Below are 12,739 nucleotides of genomic sequence, written 5' to 3'. Positions count from 1 at the left end.
CATGTAAACCTCAAAAATGTTGGTCATTTAACGGCTTACGGACCAGCCACTGCAGTTAGGAGGCAGGTTGGCTCCGCTGCTTGAACCGGCGTAGCTGTACGTTGGTCGCTTTAAGTGGGCTAGCAGGTGCACACGCCCTGGAGGCACGCACCTGCTGCATCGCAGGGGTGCCAATCTGCCTTTTCTCACAGAACAAAGTGGCGATTTGTGTGTTTACACACACACGTCCTTGTTCTGCCTCTCGCTCCTGCGATCGCTTGCTGGCGGCGGTCGCAATGACCGCCACCTGCAAGCGATCGCAGGAGCGAAAGGCAGAACACACAAAACGCTGTTTTGTTCTGTGAGGAAAGGCAGATTGTGAGTTCCTAACAGCTAGGAACCACGATCTGTAATTTCCTCTAGGCCAGTCCCATCCCCCTACAGTTAGAACACACATTAGGGAACACAATTAACCCCTTGAACGCCCCCTAGTGTTATCCCATTCCCTGCCAGTGACATTTTTACAGTAATCAGTGCATTTTTATAGCACTGATCGCTGTATAAATGCCAATGGTCCCACAATTGTGTCAAAAGTGTCTGATGTGTCCGCCATAATGTAGCAGTCCCGATAAAAATCGCAGATCGCCGTCATTACTAGTAAAAAAATAATAATAATGAAAATGCTATAAATATATCCCCTATTTTGTAGACGCTATAACTTTGGCGCAAACCAATCAATATACGCTTATTGCGATTTTTATTACCAAAAATATGTGGAAGAATACATATCGGCCTAAATTAAGAAAAAATTGCTTTTTTTTTTTTTTTTAAAAAAGGGCATATTTATTATAGCAAAAAGTACAAAATAATGTGTTTGTTTGTTTTTTTTCAAAATGTACACACTTTTTTTGTTTATAGCGCAAAAAATGTAATTTGCAGAGATGATCAAATACCACCAAAAGAAAGCTCAATTTTGTTTGGGTACAGCGTTGCATGACCGCGCAATTGTCGGTTAAAGCGACGCAGTGCCGAATCGCAAAAAATGGCCCAGTCATTGGGCAGCCAATACTTCCAGGGCTGAAGTAATTAAAGAGGAAGTTAAAGTCAACAATTACTCACCTTTATTTTGTTCTTTTCCATACATTCATCTGACAGAAACAGAAAGGAAGTGGTGTACTTGGTACTTACAGGTATGAAGGCCATGTGGTTCATTCCTCTTTCACAAATGACGGGAATGGTGCTTGACAGTATAACATGGGGTGTGATGAGTCCTGTGTATGCTCAAGTGTGGACCTTCTTTTGTCCTCCAGTAGGGATGAGCTCCGTGTTCGAGTCGAATCCATGTTCGACCGTTCGTCGAATTACGAACGTTACGGGCCATTCGCACCAAATTTGAGTGGCGTGTCACGGCCCATAATTCACTGCGGCATCGCAGTGCATTGTTGGCTGATGATTGGCCAATCACAGCACGCAAAAAACGGAGAGCCATTATTGGCCAAAGCCAGGGTGGCTTTGGCCAATTATGGCTCAAGGGGTTTAGTACACGCCCCACACTATGAAAGGCCGCCTGCAGGTCAGCCTTGTGTAGTGTGTTGTGGCGGTGGTTAGAGACAGAGAGAGAGAGAGGGAGAGAGTGTCATTTTTTCTAGGTAGATAGAGCAGGCAGGCTAGTCAGTTAAAGTTACAGTGTGTAGAGGATATATATGCATCCCAGGTGTTATAGTTTAGCTAGATCAACTCTTCCTAATTTATTGGCAGGCAGGTGATTGTGCTAGCTGCAGTAATCTCACGTGGTGTACTGCCTGTGTCCTCTGCAGTGTGCACCTAAAGCTACGTAGTGTGTACTGCCTGTGTCCTCTGCAGTGTGCACCTAAAGCTACGTGGTGTGTACTGCCCTAGTCCTCTGGAGATTGCACCTAAAGCTACGTAGTGTGTACTGCCTTTGTCCTCTGCAGTTTTACACATAAAGCTACGTGGTGTGTACTGCCCGTGTCCTCTACAGTTTGCACCTAAAGCTACTTGGTGTGTATTGCCCGTGTCCTTTGCAGTTTGCACCTAAAGCTACGTAGTGTGTACTGCCTGTGTCCTCTGCAGTGTGCACCTAAAGCTACGTGGTGTGTGTACTGCCTTTGTCCTCTGCAGTTTGCACCTAAAGCTACTTGGTGTGTACTGCCCGTGTCTGCTGCAGTTTGCACCTAAAGCTACTTGGTGTGTACTGCCCGTGTCCTCTGCAGTTTGCACCTAAAGCTACATAGTGTGTACTGCCTGTGTCCTCTGCAATGTGCACCTAAAGCTACGTGGTGTGTGTACTGCCTTTGTCCTCTGCAGTTTGCACCTAAAGCTACTTGGTGTGTACTGCCCGTATCCTCTGCAGTTTGCACCTAAAGCTACTTGGTGTGTACTGCCCGTGTCCTCTGCAAAGCTATGTAGTGTCTACTGCCTGTTTCCTCTGCAGTGTGCACCTAAAGCTACATGGTGTGTGTACTGCCTTTGTCCTCTGCAGTTTGCACCTAAAGCTACTTGGTGTGTACTGCCCTTGCAGAAAGGTCTGTGCAACGCGTTCCCAGAGACTGGGAGGTTACAAAATCCTGGTCCTGGACAACGTGTTGCTGAGGCTTCGGTCAGTCACAGAAGGAGCGGTGGAGAAGGTGGCCATCTGACCGATGCGTTCAGACAATTTTTTTTTTTTTATTTCTTTATTTTCAAAATAAATTTTCCTCTTCATTTATACAAAACATAGGAAATAACAATCATCTAACAAATATAAGTAAATAAATCCAAGTACATTCAAAAAGAAAAAAAAACTTATCACAGTGCAATCTCTCTATCCGTTCTTCTCAAAAGAGAGAGAGAGGAAGGAGAGAGAAAGGAGAAGGAAAAAAAAAAAGAGAAAAAAGGAACTAAACAATAACATTCCTACAAGTCTTTTCATAAATATAGCTTTTATCATTTTAGTTTTTTGTTTTTCCTCAAAAGTCCTACCCAAGTCTGATTCCCATTTCTGGATAAAAGGCAACTGAAAATTTCCTGATGGACTACTCAGTATTGCATACATTTTAGATATTGTATGCGTACTTGGTTCTTTTTCCATGCAACATTTCTCAAATTGTGACATTTCCCGTTCCCGGTACCATGACACAACTTGAGAATTTAAAAAATTTATTAATTGAGCTGCTTGCCATAACTCTAGCTGATAAGGTCCATTTTTATCCATCAAGTTCTGTATTGTTTGGTATTGTTTCTGAAATGGGAAATCTGATATGTCCCTCTCTCAATCAATGCCGTAAAAGGGCCTTTCTGTATGCCAGGTATAAACTGCGGATTACCCAGTATAGGTGTAAGGGGCGAATTATCCGTAGATATCAATTGCCTAGAAAACAAATTATAGCAAATCTTTAAAGTTGTACCTATTGTTGGGTGTTTTTTTGTGTTAATTGCGGCCGCTTTATAGCACCAGGGGGCTCTACTTAATAGTTCTTTACATTGTATTCTTATGTCTACACCAATCAAGTACTCGACCTAAATGTACTGCCTGGTAATATGTATAAATATCTGGTACTGCTAAGCCTCCATAGAGCCTTGTTAGGGATAGCAGTGACCTCTTTATCCTTGGTTGCTTTTCTACCCATATGAACTTTGTAAATACTGTTTGTAAATTCTTAAAAAATGTTCTTGGTAATGTTATCGGAATTGCCTGGAGCAGATACAATATTTTGGGCAATATGTTCATCTTGATTATATTACTCCTCCCAGCGTTCAGACAATTTATTAGTCCGCAGCCCCAACGTATGACTGGTTCCAGCAACCATCGCCAGCGTCTGTTTTACATGGTGCGGGAAAACCTAGGGGCAAGATCAGACTTGGACACCTTTCCCACCGAAAATCGTCGGGCTTACTGGATCTTGAGGATGGATCACTGGCCAGAGCTTGCACAGTACGCAATTGAGCTACTGTCTTGTCCTGTATCCAGCGTTCTTTCAGAACGCACATTCAGTGCTGCTGGAGGCTTTGTAACCGATCACAGGGTGCGCCTCTCCACCGACTCGGTCGATTGACTGACCTTCATAAAAATTAATCGGGCTTGGATCACCACCAGCTACCAAGCACCTGATGCTGATGTGTGAAGTGAATAATGTTTTTTTTAAATGTCAGATCCCTTCAAGACTGCCTATGCTGATGCTGAGTGACTATCCTGTTATGCTGAGTGACTATCCTTTTCCTCCTCAATGATCATGCTGATAGCTTGTAAGAACATTTTTGGTTCTGGGCACCGCCACCAGTGGCTAAGGCCCAATTTTCTGCCCCTGTTTAACATGGGCGTGTACTTACAATTTTTGATGCAATACTTTGCAGTGGACTCATTTCTGCACTCCAACTAGAGTATCTGTGAGGTGTTGCAGTGTTGTGGCACCAGCACCAGTGCCTAAGGCACCACCACCATCACCAACAAAGGCCCAATTTTTCTGCCCCTGTTCAACAGGCGCATGTAATTACAATTCTTGATCTAATATTTCACAGCAGGGCCCATTCCTGCACCCACCAAGAGTAACTGTGAGGACTTACAGTTTTGTGGCACCAGTGCCAGCACCAAAGGCCCATTTTTTCTACCACTGTTCAACAATGGCATGTAATTAGAGTTCTTGATATAATAGTTCACACAGCAGGGCGTTTCAGCGCTCGCCGCCCACCAAGACTAACTGTGAGGGCTTATAGTGTTGTGGCAACACCAACACCTAGGGCCCAAATTTATGCAGAGTATATACGGCAGGCCCCTACTTTCAAACATCCAACTTACAAACGACTCCTACTTGCAAACGGATGGAGACAACAGGAAGTGAGAGGAAATCTACCCCTAGGAAGGGAAATTCTCTTCTGTAAGAGGTGTCTCCTGTCCACTGATGCTTTATCACCAATCCTTGTTTCGGTAAAAAAAAATTAAAATTATTTGTCATTGGGACAGAAAGTGAATTGCAATCTTCTGAACAGATGCACACAGACAGCAAAACAAATGTTACAGGTGTCATAACCCTTCTCTATGTTTTCAGAAAAGCTTAAAAATAGATTGTATGGCTGGAGCTACACTTTAAAAGTTCACAATTACAAACAGATTCTACTTAACAACAAACCTACAGTCCCTTTCTTGTTTGCACCGCCTGTATACTGCTGTTCAAAGTATATAGGGCCAAAGGGGCTGGTAATGACCTGGGGGGAGGGGGGCGGGGGAACCCATGCTATTTTTCGCAATGATTTTCATCCATATTGCAGGGACCAGACATTACATTAAAGCCGCAAGCAGTTTTAAATAACGTTTTTCTTATAGTAATCTCATTTTGTGCAGGGACAGTTCTAAACACGTGCCACTTCACAGGCATACTATAGACACCCAGCAGGTACGATATTTAAAGGATTTTTTTTTCACTTTAAGCATCATTAAAATCACTGATCCAGAAAAAACGACCGTTTTTAAAACCTTTCTTTCCATTGATACATGTTCCCTGGGGCAAGACCCGGGTTCTCAAACCCGTTTTCTGACAATATCTTGCATATTAGGCTTTAAAATGAGCACTTTTGAATTCGAACGTTCGAGTCCCATTGATGTCAATGGGGTTCTAAATGTTCGCGCAAACGTTCGGTCCGTTCAAAGGTTTTGGTGCGAAACGAACGGGGGGGGGGGGTGTTCGGCTCATCCCTATCCTCCAGACAGGAATTTCTCTCCTAAACGGAATGGCGAGGAAGTGAAAGGAAGGATAGTATAATAAGCTGGAAAACGGGGGATCTACGGGGTGCAGTATGGAAGTGAACTTGCAGGGGAAAGCACAGGTTTAATGTAAACCATGACTAGGGATGAGTTCAGGCGTGGTCAGATCCTAATCCAAACCCAACTGAGCCAGCCCCCTAGGAAGCTGTCACCTGTACTGGGCCAGTTATCTTCCAGGGGCATATACAGTATACGTGTAGGGTGGGGTATTCCTTGGGATTAGGGTTGAGTGAACCCGAACTGTAAAGTTCGGTTTCGGTACAGACTTTGTTTTTTTTTGGACCCGGACACGAACCCGGACATTTTGCTGAAAGTTCGGGTTCGGGTCCGGTGTTCGGCAATGTAATGGTGCGCTGCAGGGCAGCCAATCACCATTTGTTTTACTTGTTTTACCTAGAAGCCATCACAGCCATGTCTACTATTGGCATGGCTGTGATTGGCCAGTGCAGCATGTGACCCAGCATGTGACCCAGCCTCTATATAAGCTAGAGGCACATAGCACAGCTCGTCACTCTGCTTTAGCTAGGGTAGGGCTGCTGCTGATCTGAGGGAGAGATTTAGATAGGACTATCCTGCTTCAGAAATCTACACCAGCACTGTTTCTTTCTGTGAGATACTCTGCATTAGATAGTTTAGGGCAAGGTTCCTGCTGATCTGAGGGAGAGAATTATATAGGAGTCAGTCCTGGTTCACAAATCAAATTGCAGCTGCACTGCATTTTTTCCTGTGAGATACTCTCCAAATTGCAGCAGCAGTGCATTTCTTTCTGTGAGATACTCTGCATTAGATAGTTTAGGGCAAGGTTCCTGCTGATCTAAGGGAGAGAATTATATAGGAGTCAGTCCTGGTTCACAAATCAAATTGCAGCTGTACTGCATCTGTTCCTTTGAGATACTCTGCAAATTGCAGCAGCAGTGCATTTCTTTCTGTGAGATACTCTGCATTAGATAGTTTAGGGCAAGGTTCCTGCTAATCTGAGGGAGAGAATTATATAGGAGTCAGTCCTGATTCACAAATCAAATTGCAGCTGCACTGCATCTGTTCCTGTGAGATACTCTGCAAATTGCACCAGCACTGCATTTCTTTCTGTGAGATACTCTGCATTAGATAGTTTAGGGCAAGGTTCCTGCTGATCTGAGGGAGAGATTTAGATAGGACTATCCTGCTTCAGAAATCTACACCGGCACATGGCCTGAGCTTGTCCTTTACGCCTTGGAGGTGCTGGCCTGCCCTGCAGCCAGTGTATTATCTTAAAGTGTATTTAGCACGGCAGGGGGCGTTATCACAGACAAGCGCAGCCGCCTGTCCAGAGACAATGTGGACAAGCTCACGTTCATTAAAATGAACCAGGCATGGATACCACAGGACTTGTCTGTACCTTGTGCAGAATAAACACCGGACCGGCCTTACCCAGCCATTCTTGTTTTCTGATCTTTCTAGGGTTGCCACCTCATCCCTTTAAAAGCGAAAACATAATAATTACACAGATTCTCTGGCTGATTATCGACATTAAATTAGCCCCAGGACGTGTGTAATTACTATGTGTTCGGATTTAAAGGGATGAGGTGGCAACCCTAGATCTTTCTCACTCTTTTGGGGTGTACCCTAATTTAAAAAATAAATCAATTAAAAACCAAAACCTGCTGTGTTGGCTACCTCGTCCTCCTCCACCGCCGCTTCCACCTACACCGCCACATCCACCGCCACCTCAACCTCCTACTCCACATGGACCTCGTCCTCCTAGGTTATTTATTTTAATTTGTTTATGTTATTTTAAGTAATTTCCCTATCCACATTTATTTTCAGAGTACTTGCCATGCCCTTACCGACATTTTGCTGCCATTTGGAGCCCTCTAGCCCTTTCCCTTAGTGTTTTAGAGACATTTTTGTACTGAAAAGTTCGGGTCCCCATTGACTTCAATGGGGTTCGGGTTCGGGGTCAAGTTCGGGTCCCGAACCCGGACTTTTTTCCGAAGTTCGGTCGAACCCGTCAAACCCGAACATCCAGGTGTCCGCTCAACTCCACTTGGGATTGATTGGTCCAATATGGTGACAACTTCCTTGTGGGCTTGATCAGGTGGGTTTGGATTGGATCTGAACACACTTGCGCTCATCCCTAGGCATGACCAATCCTAAGACCTCAGTAGTAAGTGTTTGCTTACTGCCTGCTGAAATTACAACATCTACATCTTTCCTATTACATACTGTACAGCAATACACAGGATACATTTATATTTCAAGCATAAACTTCTATTTTTTTATACACAGGATTTGGTTGCTTGGATTACAGCTGGGTTCCTACACATTCCACATTCAGAAGACATCCCAAACACCGTGACAGCTGGAAATGCAGTTGGATTCTTCCTCCGACCTTATAACTACTTTGATGAAGACCCATCGGTTCACTCAGAGGATGCTGCCTATTTCTTACCCGAAGAAGACCTCAGTTCTTGTAGTGTCAATCCTTTAGCCTGTATACCCGAAAAAGCATCGTGTGCTCCCAAAGCACCACCATTTACCTATAATGGATTCGATAACACCTACATTATATTATAACTGAATTGTTATATGCTCAGAAACTGTGACATGTGGTTTTAGATTTATCTCTTTTAGCTAATGGCATTGGCACCCCGATCGCGGTGCGATTTTGCCACGATTGGTCGAGCGACAATCGTGGTAAAATCACGCAAACAAAATTGTACTTCTTTTGGGCGCCAGGTGCCCCACGATTCTGTTTGTGTGATTTTACCACGATTCGTCAGGCGACAATTGTGGCAAAATCGCTTCACGATCGGCGGGGTGGGGGGGGGCATTGGAAGTGACAGGGATCGCACGAGCGCCCCAATATTTGCCACGATCTCGAATCGTGCCGATTCCGCCTGTGATTCGGAACGCCAAGATGTGAACGGAGCCTAATACTGCTGCATTTTGTTACATTGTATAACTCTACGTGTATTTTTAACATGTACTGTAAAAGTTAAAATATAAAAACCCTTTGTTAAAAAAAACTGTGTATTTTAGTGCAGTCCACATGGATGCCTTTTTGAATGCATTTCCACATGGATGCCCATCCATAATCCCAGGGCCGTCCCCAAATTTACGCACCTATTTAAGAATTAAAGTATCAATAGTTGATAGAATTAAACATACAGTATATATATATTAGTACTTTCAATTAAATTGATTTTAAACAATAAGAAAACATGTTAATAAATCAAAAGACTGATTCAGCACAAAGAGCACAGGGGGGAGGCAGAAGGGCATCAGGAGGGCAAAGTGCAAGTTCTGGGATTCTGCTCAGGACAGGGCCATTATCCTGGGAAAACTTAGTAAAATGCATGACTATCCTAGTAGATATGGGACAGTTGGCAAATATGATGTAATGCAAGACTATCATGGGGCCCCCATGCACCTGGGGCCCCTGGGCAGTGCCCAAGTGTGCCCAGGCATTAAGACAGCCCTGCATAATCAACAAGGATGCCTATTTGAATGCATTTACACATGGATGCCTACCCATAATCCACATGGATGCCTATTTGAATGCATTTTGTCATGTTTTACATGTATTTTAACACCACAAAATGCATTACATGTTAAAAAAACTAAAGTGTAAATGCAGTTCCCATGAATTGTTATTTTTATCTAAGTAACACTGGCACTTATTGAAGCTGATGCCACTTATTACCGTGGATGGGAGGTTTGCAAGGTTGGGACAGCTCAGGACTGAAGGGTAAAGCAAGTACTTTGACACTTTGAAAGGTTTCATGACTTTTAGGTAGTCAGGGTTTACACCTGGCTTAGTGCCATTCCTTTCCACAGCTCCTGGACACAGAGCAAGAGATATTTCGTGAGGTTGGGGACAAAGTGGATATACACGGGCTGCTAGAGCCTTTGGACCCAGATAGAAATAAGGCAATGCGAAGTAATAAAATAAATCTAATGTTGAGACCTATTGCAGTTAGTGACCAGTAGCGGCCCGTCCATAGGGGGTGCCCGGGCGCCACCCCCCCCCCCCCTCCTGTAGTCATTAAAAAAAAAAACGGGCCCTTTAAGGCTTTTAAGATTTTGTTCTGCAGCGCCGCGCAAATAACATACACTCATGCATTGCATGAGTGTATGTTATTGTGGCCAGCCTATTCAGATAACCGGACATAGATAACCGGACATAGGGCGCCGGCTATCTGAATAACGGCAGCTGGTTGGCTGTGCGGAAGTGCCTATCAGAGCCAGAGTACAGCCCTTCAGCTCTTCAGCTCCCGGATGTCTTATCTTCGGAACGTAGGCTGACTATGTCCCTTGGATAAGACTGACGGCCGTCTCAGCCAATCGGGTTCACTGATTCTGGTTATCAGTAACCTGATTGGCTAAAGCGTCATCGAGGGTGGCAGAGGACATCGAGGGACCGTGGAAGGAGGATGGCGAACCCCAGAAAGGTAAGTGCCGGTCAGGGGGGGGGGGCAATCTGACTGGCAGCATTTTACAGGGCACAGTGGGGACAATTGATGTGGGCACAGTGGGGACAATTGATGTGGGCACAGTGGGGGACAATTGATGTGGGCACAGTGGGGACAATTGATGTGGGCACCGTGGGGACAATTGATGTGGGCACAGTGGGGGACAATTGATGTGGGCACAGTGGGGACAATTGATGTGGGCACAGTGGGGACAATTGATGTGGGCACAGTGGGGACAATTGATGTGGGCACAGTGGCTACAATTGATGTGGGCATAGTGGGGAAAATTGATGTGGGCACAGTGGCTACAATTAATGTGGGCACATTGGGCACAATTGATGTGGGTACAGTGGCGACAATTGATGTGGGCACAGTGGCGACAATTGATGTGGGCACAGTGGTAACAATTGATGGCATGGCACAGTGGCTGCGTTTGATGGCACAGTGGCTGCGTTTGGCATGGCACAGTGGCGACAATTGATGGCACAGTGGCGACAATTGATGGCATGGCACAGTGGCTGCATTTGATGGGCACAGTGGCTACCTTTGATGGGCACAGTGAGGCTGCAATTGTCTTTTTTTTTTTTCATTTGTTTGCGCCCCCCCCAACATTTTTGAGCACCAGCCGCCACTGGTGACCACTCACTGTAACAATAACCTTTTCATCTAGATGTCTCTCAGGCATCTTGTAGTCCACCAGAATGTCACCTATGCCCAACAATCCATAGTTGCTAAAGGCCCTCCTTTCCAAGAATGTTCTAGCTTTGTTCCTGGAAATGTTGTTACTGTCATACAAAATTGTGTTATGCTCTCTATATAACTTTTTGAGACACCTTCATATGCACAGTTCGGCACTTCCTAGCAATGTTTTTATCTTACTCACCCCTCCTGTTCCTGCCTATTGGTCTGTAAGATCCAATAGGAAGTTTCGGGGTTGGAAAGTATGGGTCATTTATCAACACTATTAAGTGCCCTCATTGTATTTATGATGAACCAGAAAGGTAATTTTTGGGGAGTCCTATACTGTACACCCTTTTTCATGAGCACAAGCAGGCAAAATGGGCACAGATTTACAGCAAATCTAAAGTGATATAGCCACCTAATCTAGTGCTACCAGCACATAGCAGCCCCCTCTGAATGCCTGCACTTAAAGGGGTTGTAAAGGTTCGTTTTTTTATTTTCTAAATAGGTTCCATTAAGCTAGTGCATTGTTGGTTCACTAACCTTTTCCTTCGATTTCCCTTCTAATTTTTTTTTTCTTTGTCTGAATTTCTCACTTCCTGTTCCTCCTCAGTAAGCTTGCCCTCATCATCTGAGCCGTTCTGGCTGGGGGTTAGTCAGTGTGCTCGCTCCCTCCCATGGGACTACATCCCTGCGTTTGTAGTCCCTGTGTTCACAGCGTCTCCCTGCAGGGATGTAGTCCCAAGGGAGGGGGCCAGCACGCTGACTAACCCCCAGCCAGAACGGTTTGGTTGATGGGGGCAAGCTTACTGAGGAGGAACAGAAGGTGAGAAATTCAGACAAAGAAAAAAAACATTTAGAAGGGAGATCGAAGGAAAAGGTAAGTGAACCAACCATGCACTAGCTTAACCCCTTAAGGACCGCCGCACGACTATTTACATCAGCAAAATGTCACGGCTGGGCATATGGACGTACAGGTACTTCGCCTTTAATATGTCCAGCCGAGGGTCGCGAGCGCACCGCTCCGGCGGCGCACTCACGACCCGGTCCTGTCCTCCAGGACCGCACCCGCGGGACCCGAGGACCAGATCGCCGCCGGTGAATATTTATTATAGTAAAAAATATTGAATTTTTCATTCAAATTGTCGCTCTATTTTTGTTTATAGTGCAAAAAAATAAAAACGCAGAGGTGATCAAATACCACCAGAAGAAAGCTCTATTTGTGGAGAAAAAAGGACGCCAATTTTGTTTGGGAGCTACGTCGCACGACCGCGTTATTGTCAGTTAAAGCGACGCAGTGCCGAATCGCAAAAAGGGGCCCGGTCCTTTACCTGCATAATGGTCCGGGGCTTAAGTTGTTAAAAGGAACCTATTTAGAAAATTAAAAAACAAACCTTTACAACCCCTTTAATGTCAGTGTAAGAACCTTGGCTGCTCGAAATGCTCAAGTGTTCTAATATGCAGGTATTCTCCTGGATTGATAGGTCAAAAACCAGGCCTCGTACCTTCCTAAGCTTCTTTATTGGCCCATGACAGTGATGGACACTTCCCTTGGTTAATAGCGAGACAGGAAGGGCTAGCGTAACAGTCTGACCTATCAACTGAGAAAGAAAGTGCGTATCCGTGCGCTTGGGCATTCCAAGCCCCCTGGGTGCCTTTGCTGAAAAAGAAACCAAAGTTTAATTACCCAAAGGTGTCTATCTTGTGCTGTAGAATATATCACTTAAGAATTTCTTTCAATTGTATTACATTGTGATCAACAAAATGGAAGTGGCTTTTATGTTATTTTTTTATTATCTGCAACAACTCATGATTAGTTAGTATTAAGCGTGGTCATAGAACTGATTACTTAAAAAACAAAAAATCA

The 12,739-nt window shown here is 44.6% G+C and overlaps 1 protein-coding gene across 1 annotated transcript in view; it reads left to right on the top strand.

Annotated features, from left to right (window-relative positions):
* The window catches only part of LOC120919504 (membrane primary amine oxidase-like), a 34,835-nt gene extending 25,484 nt beyond the window's left edge, over positions 1-9,351 (top strand). The window contains exon 4 of the mRNA XM_040331702.1: positions 8,006-9,351. Within this exon, the coding sequence (XP_040187636.1) occupies positions 8,006-8,293 (288 nt within the window). The 3' untranslated portion in view covers positions 8,294-9,351. The remainder of the gene's footprint in view (positions 1-8,005) is intronic.
* Positions 9,352-12,739: the final 3,388 nt, after the last annotated feature.

The sequence above is a fragment of the Rana temporaria genome, chromosome 12, assembly GCF_905171775.1.
Source record: "Rana temporaria chromosome 12, aRanTem1.1, whole genome shotgun sequence".
Taxonomy (NCBI): domain Eukaryota; kingdom Metazoa; phylum Chordata; class Amphibia; order Anura; family Ranidae; genus Rana; species Rana temporaria.
Note: the sequence above shows the minus strand (reverse complement) of the source record. Positions and strands in the feature narration are given on the sequence as shown.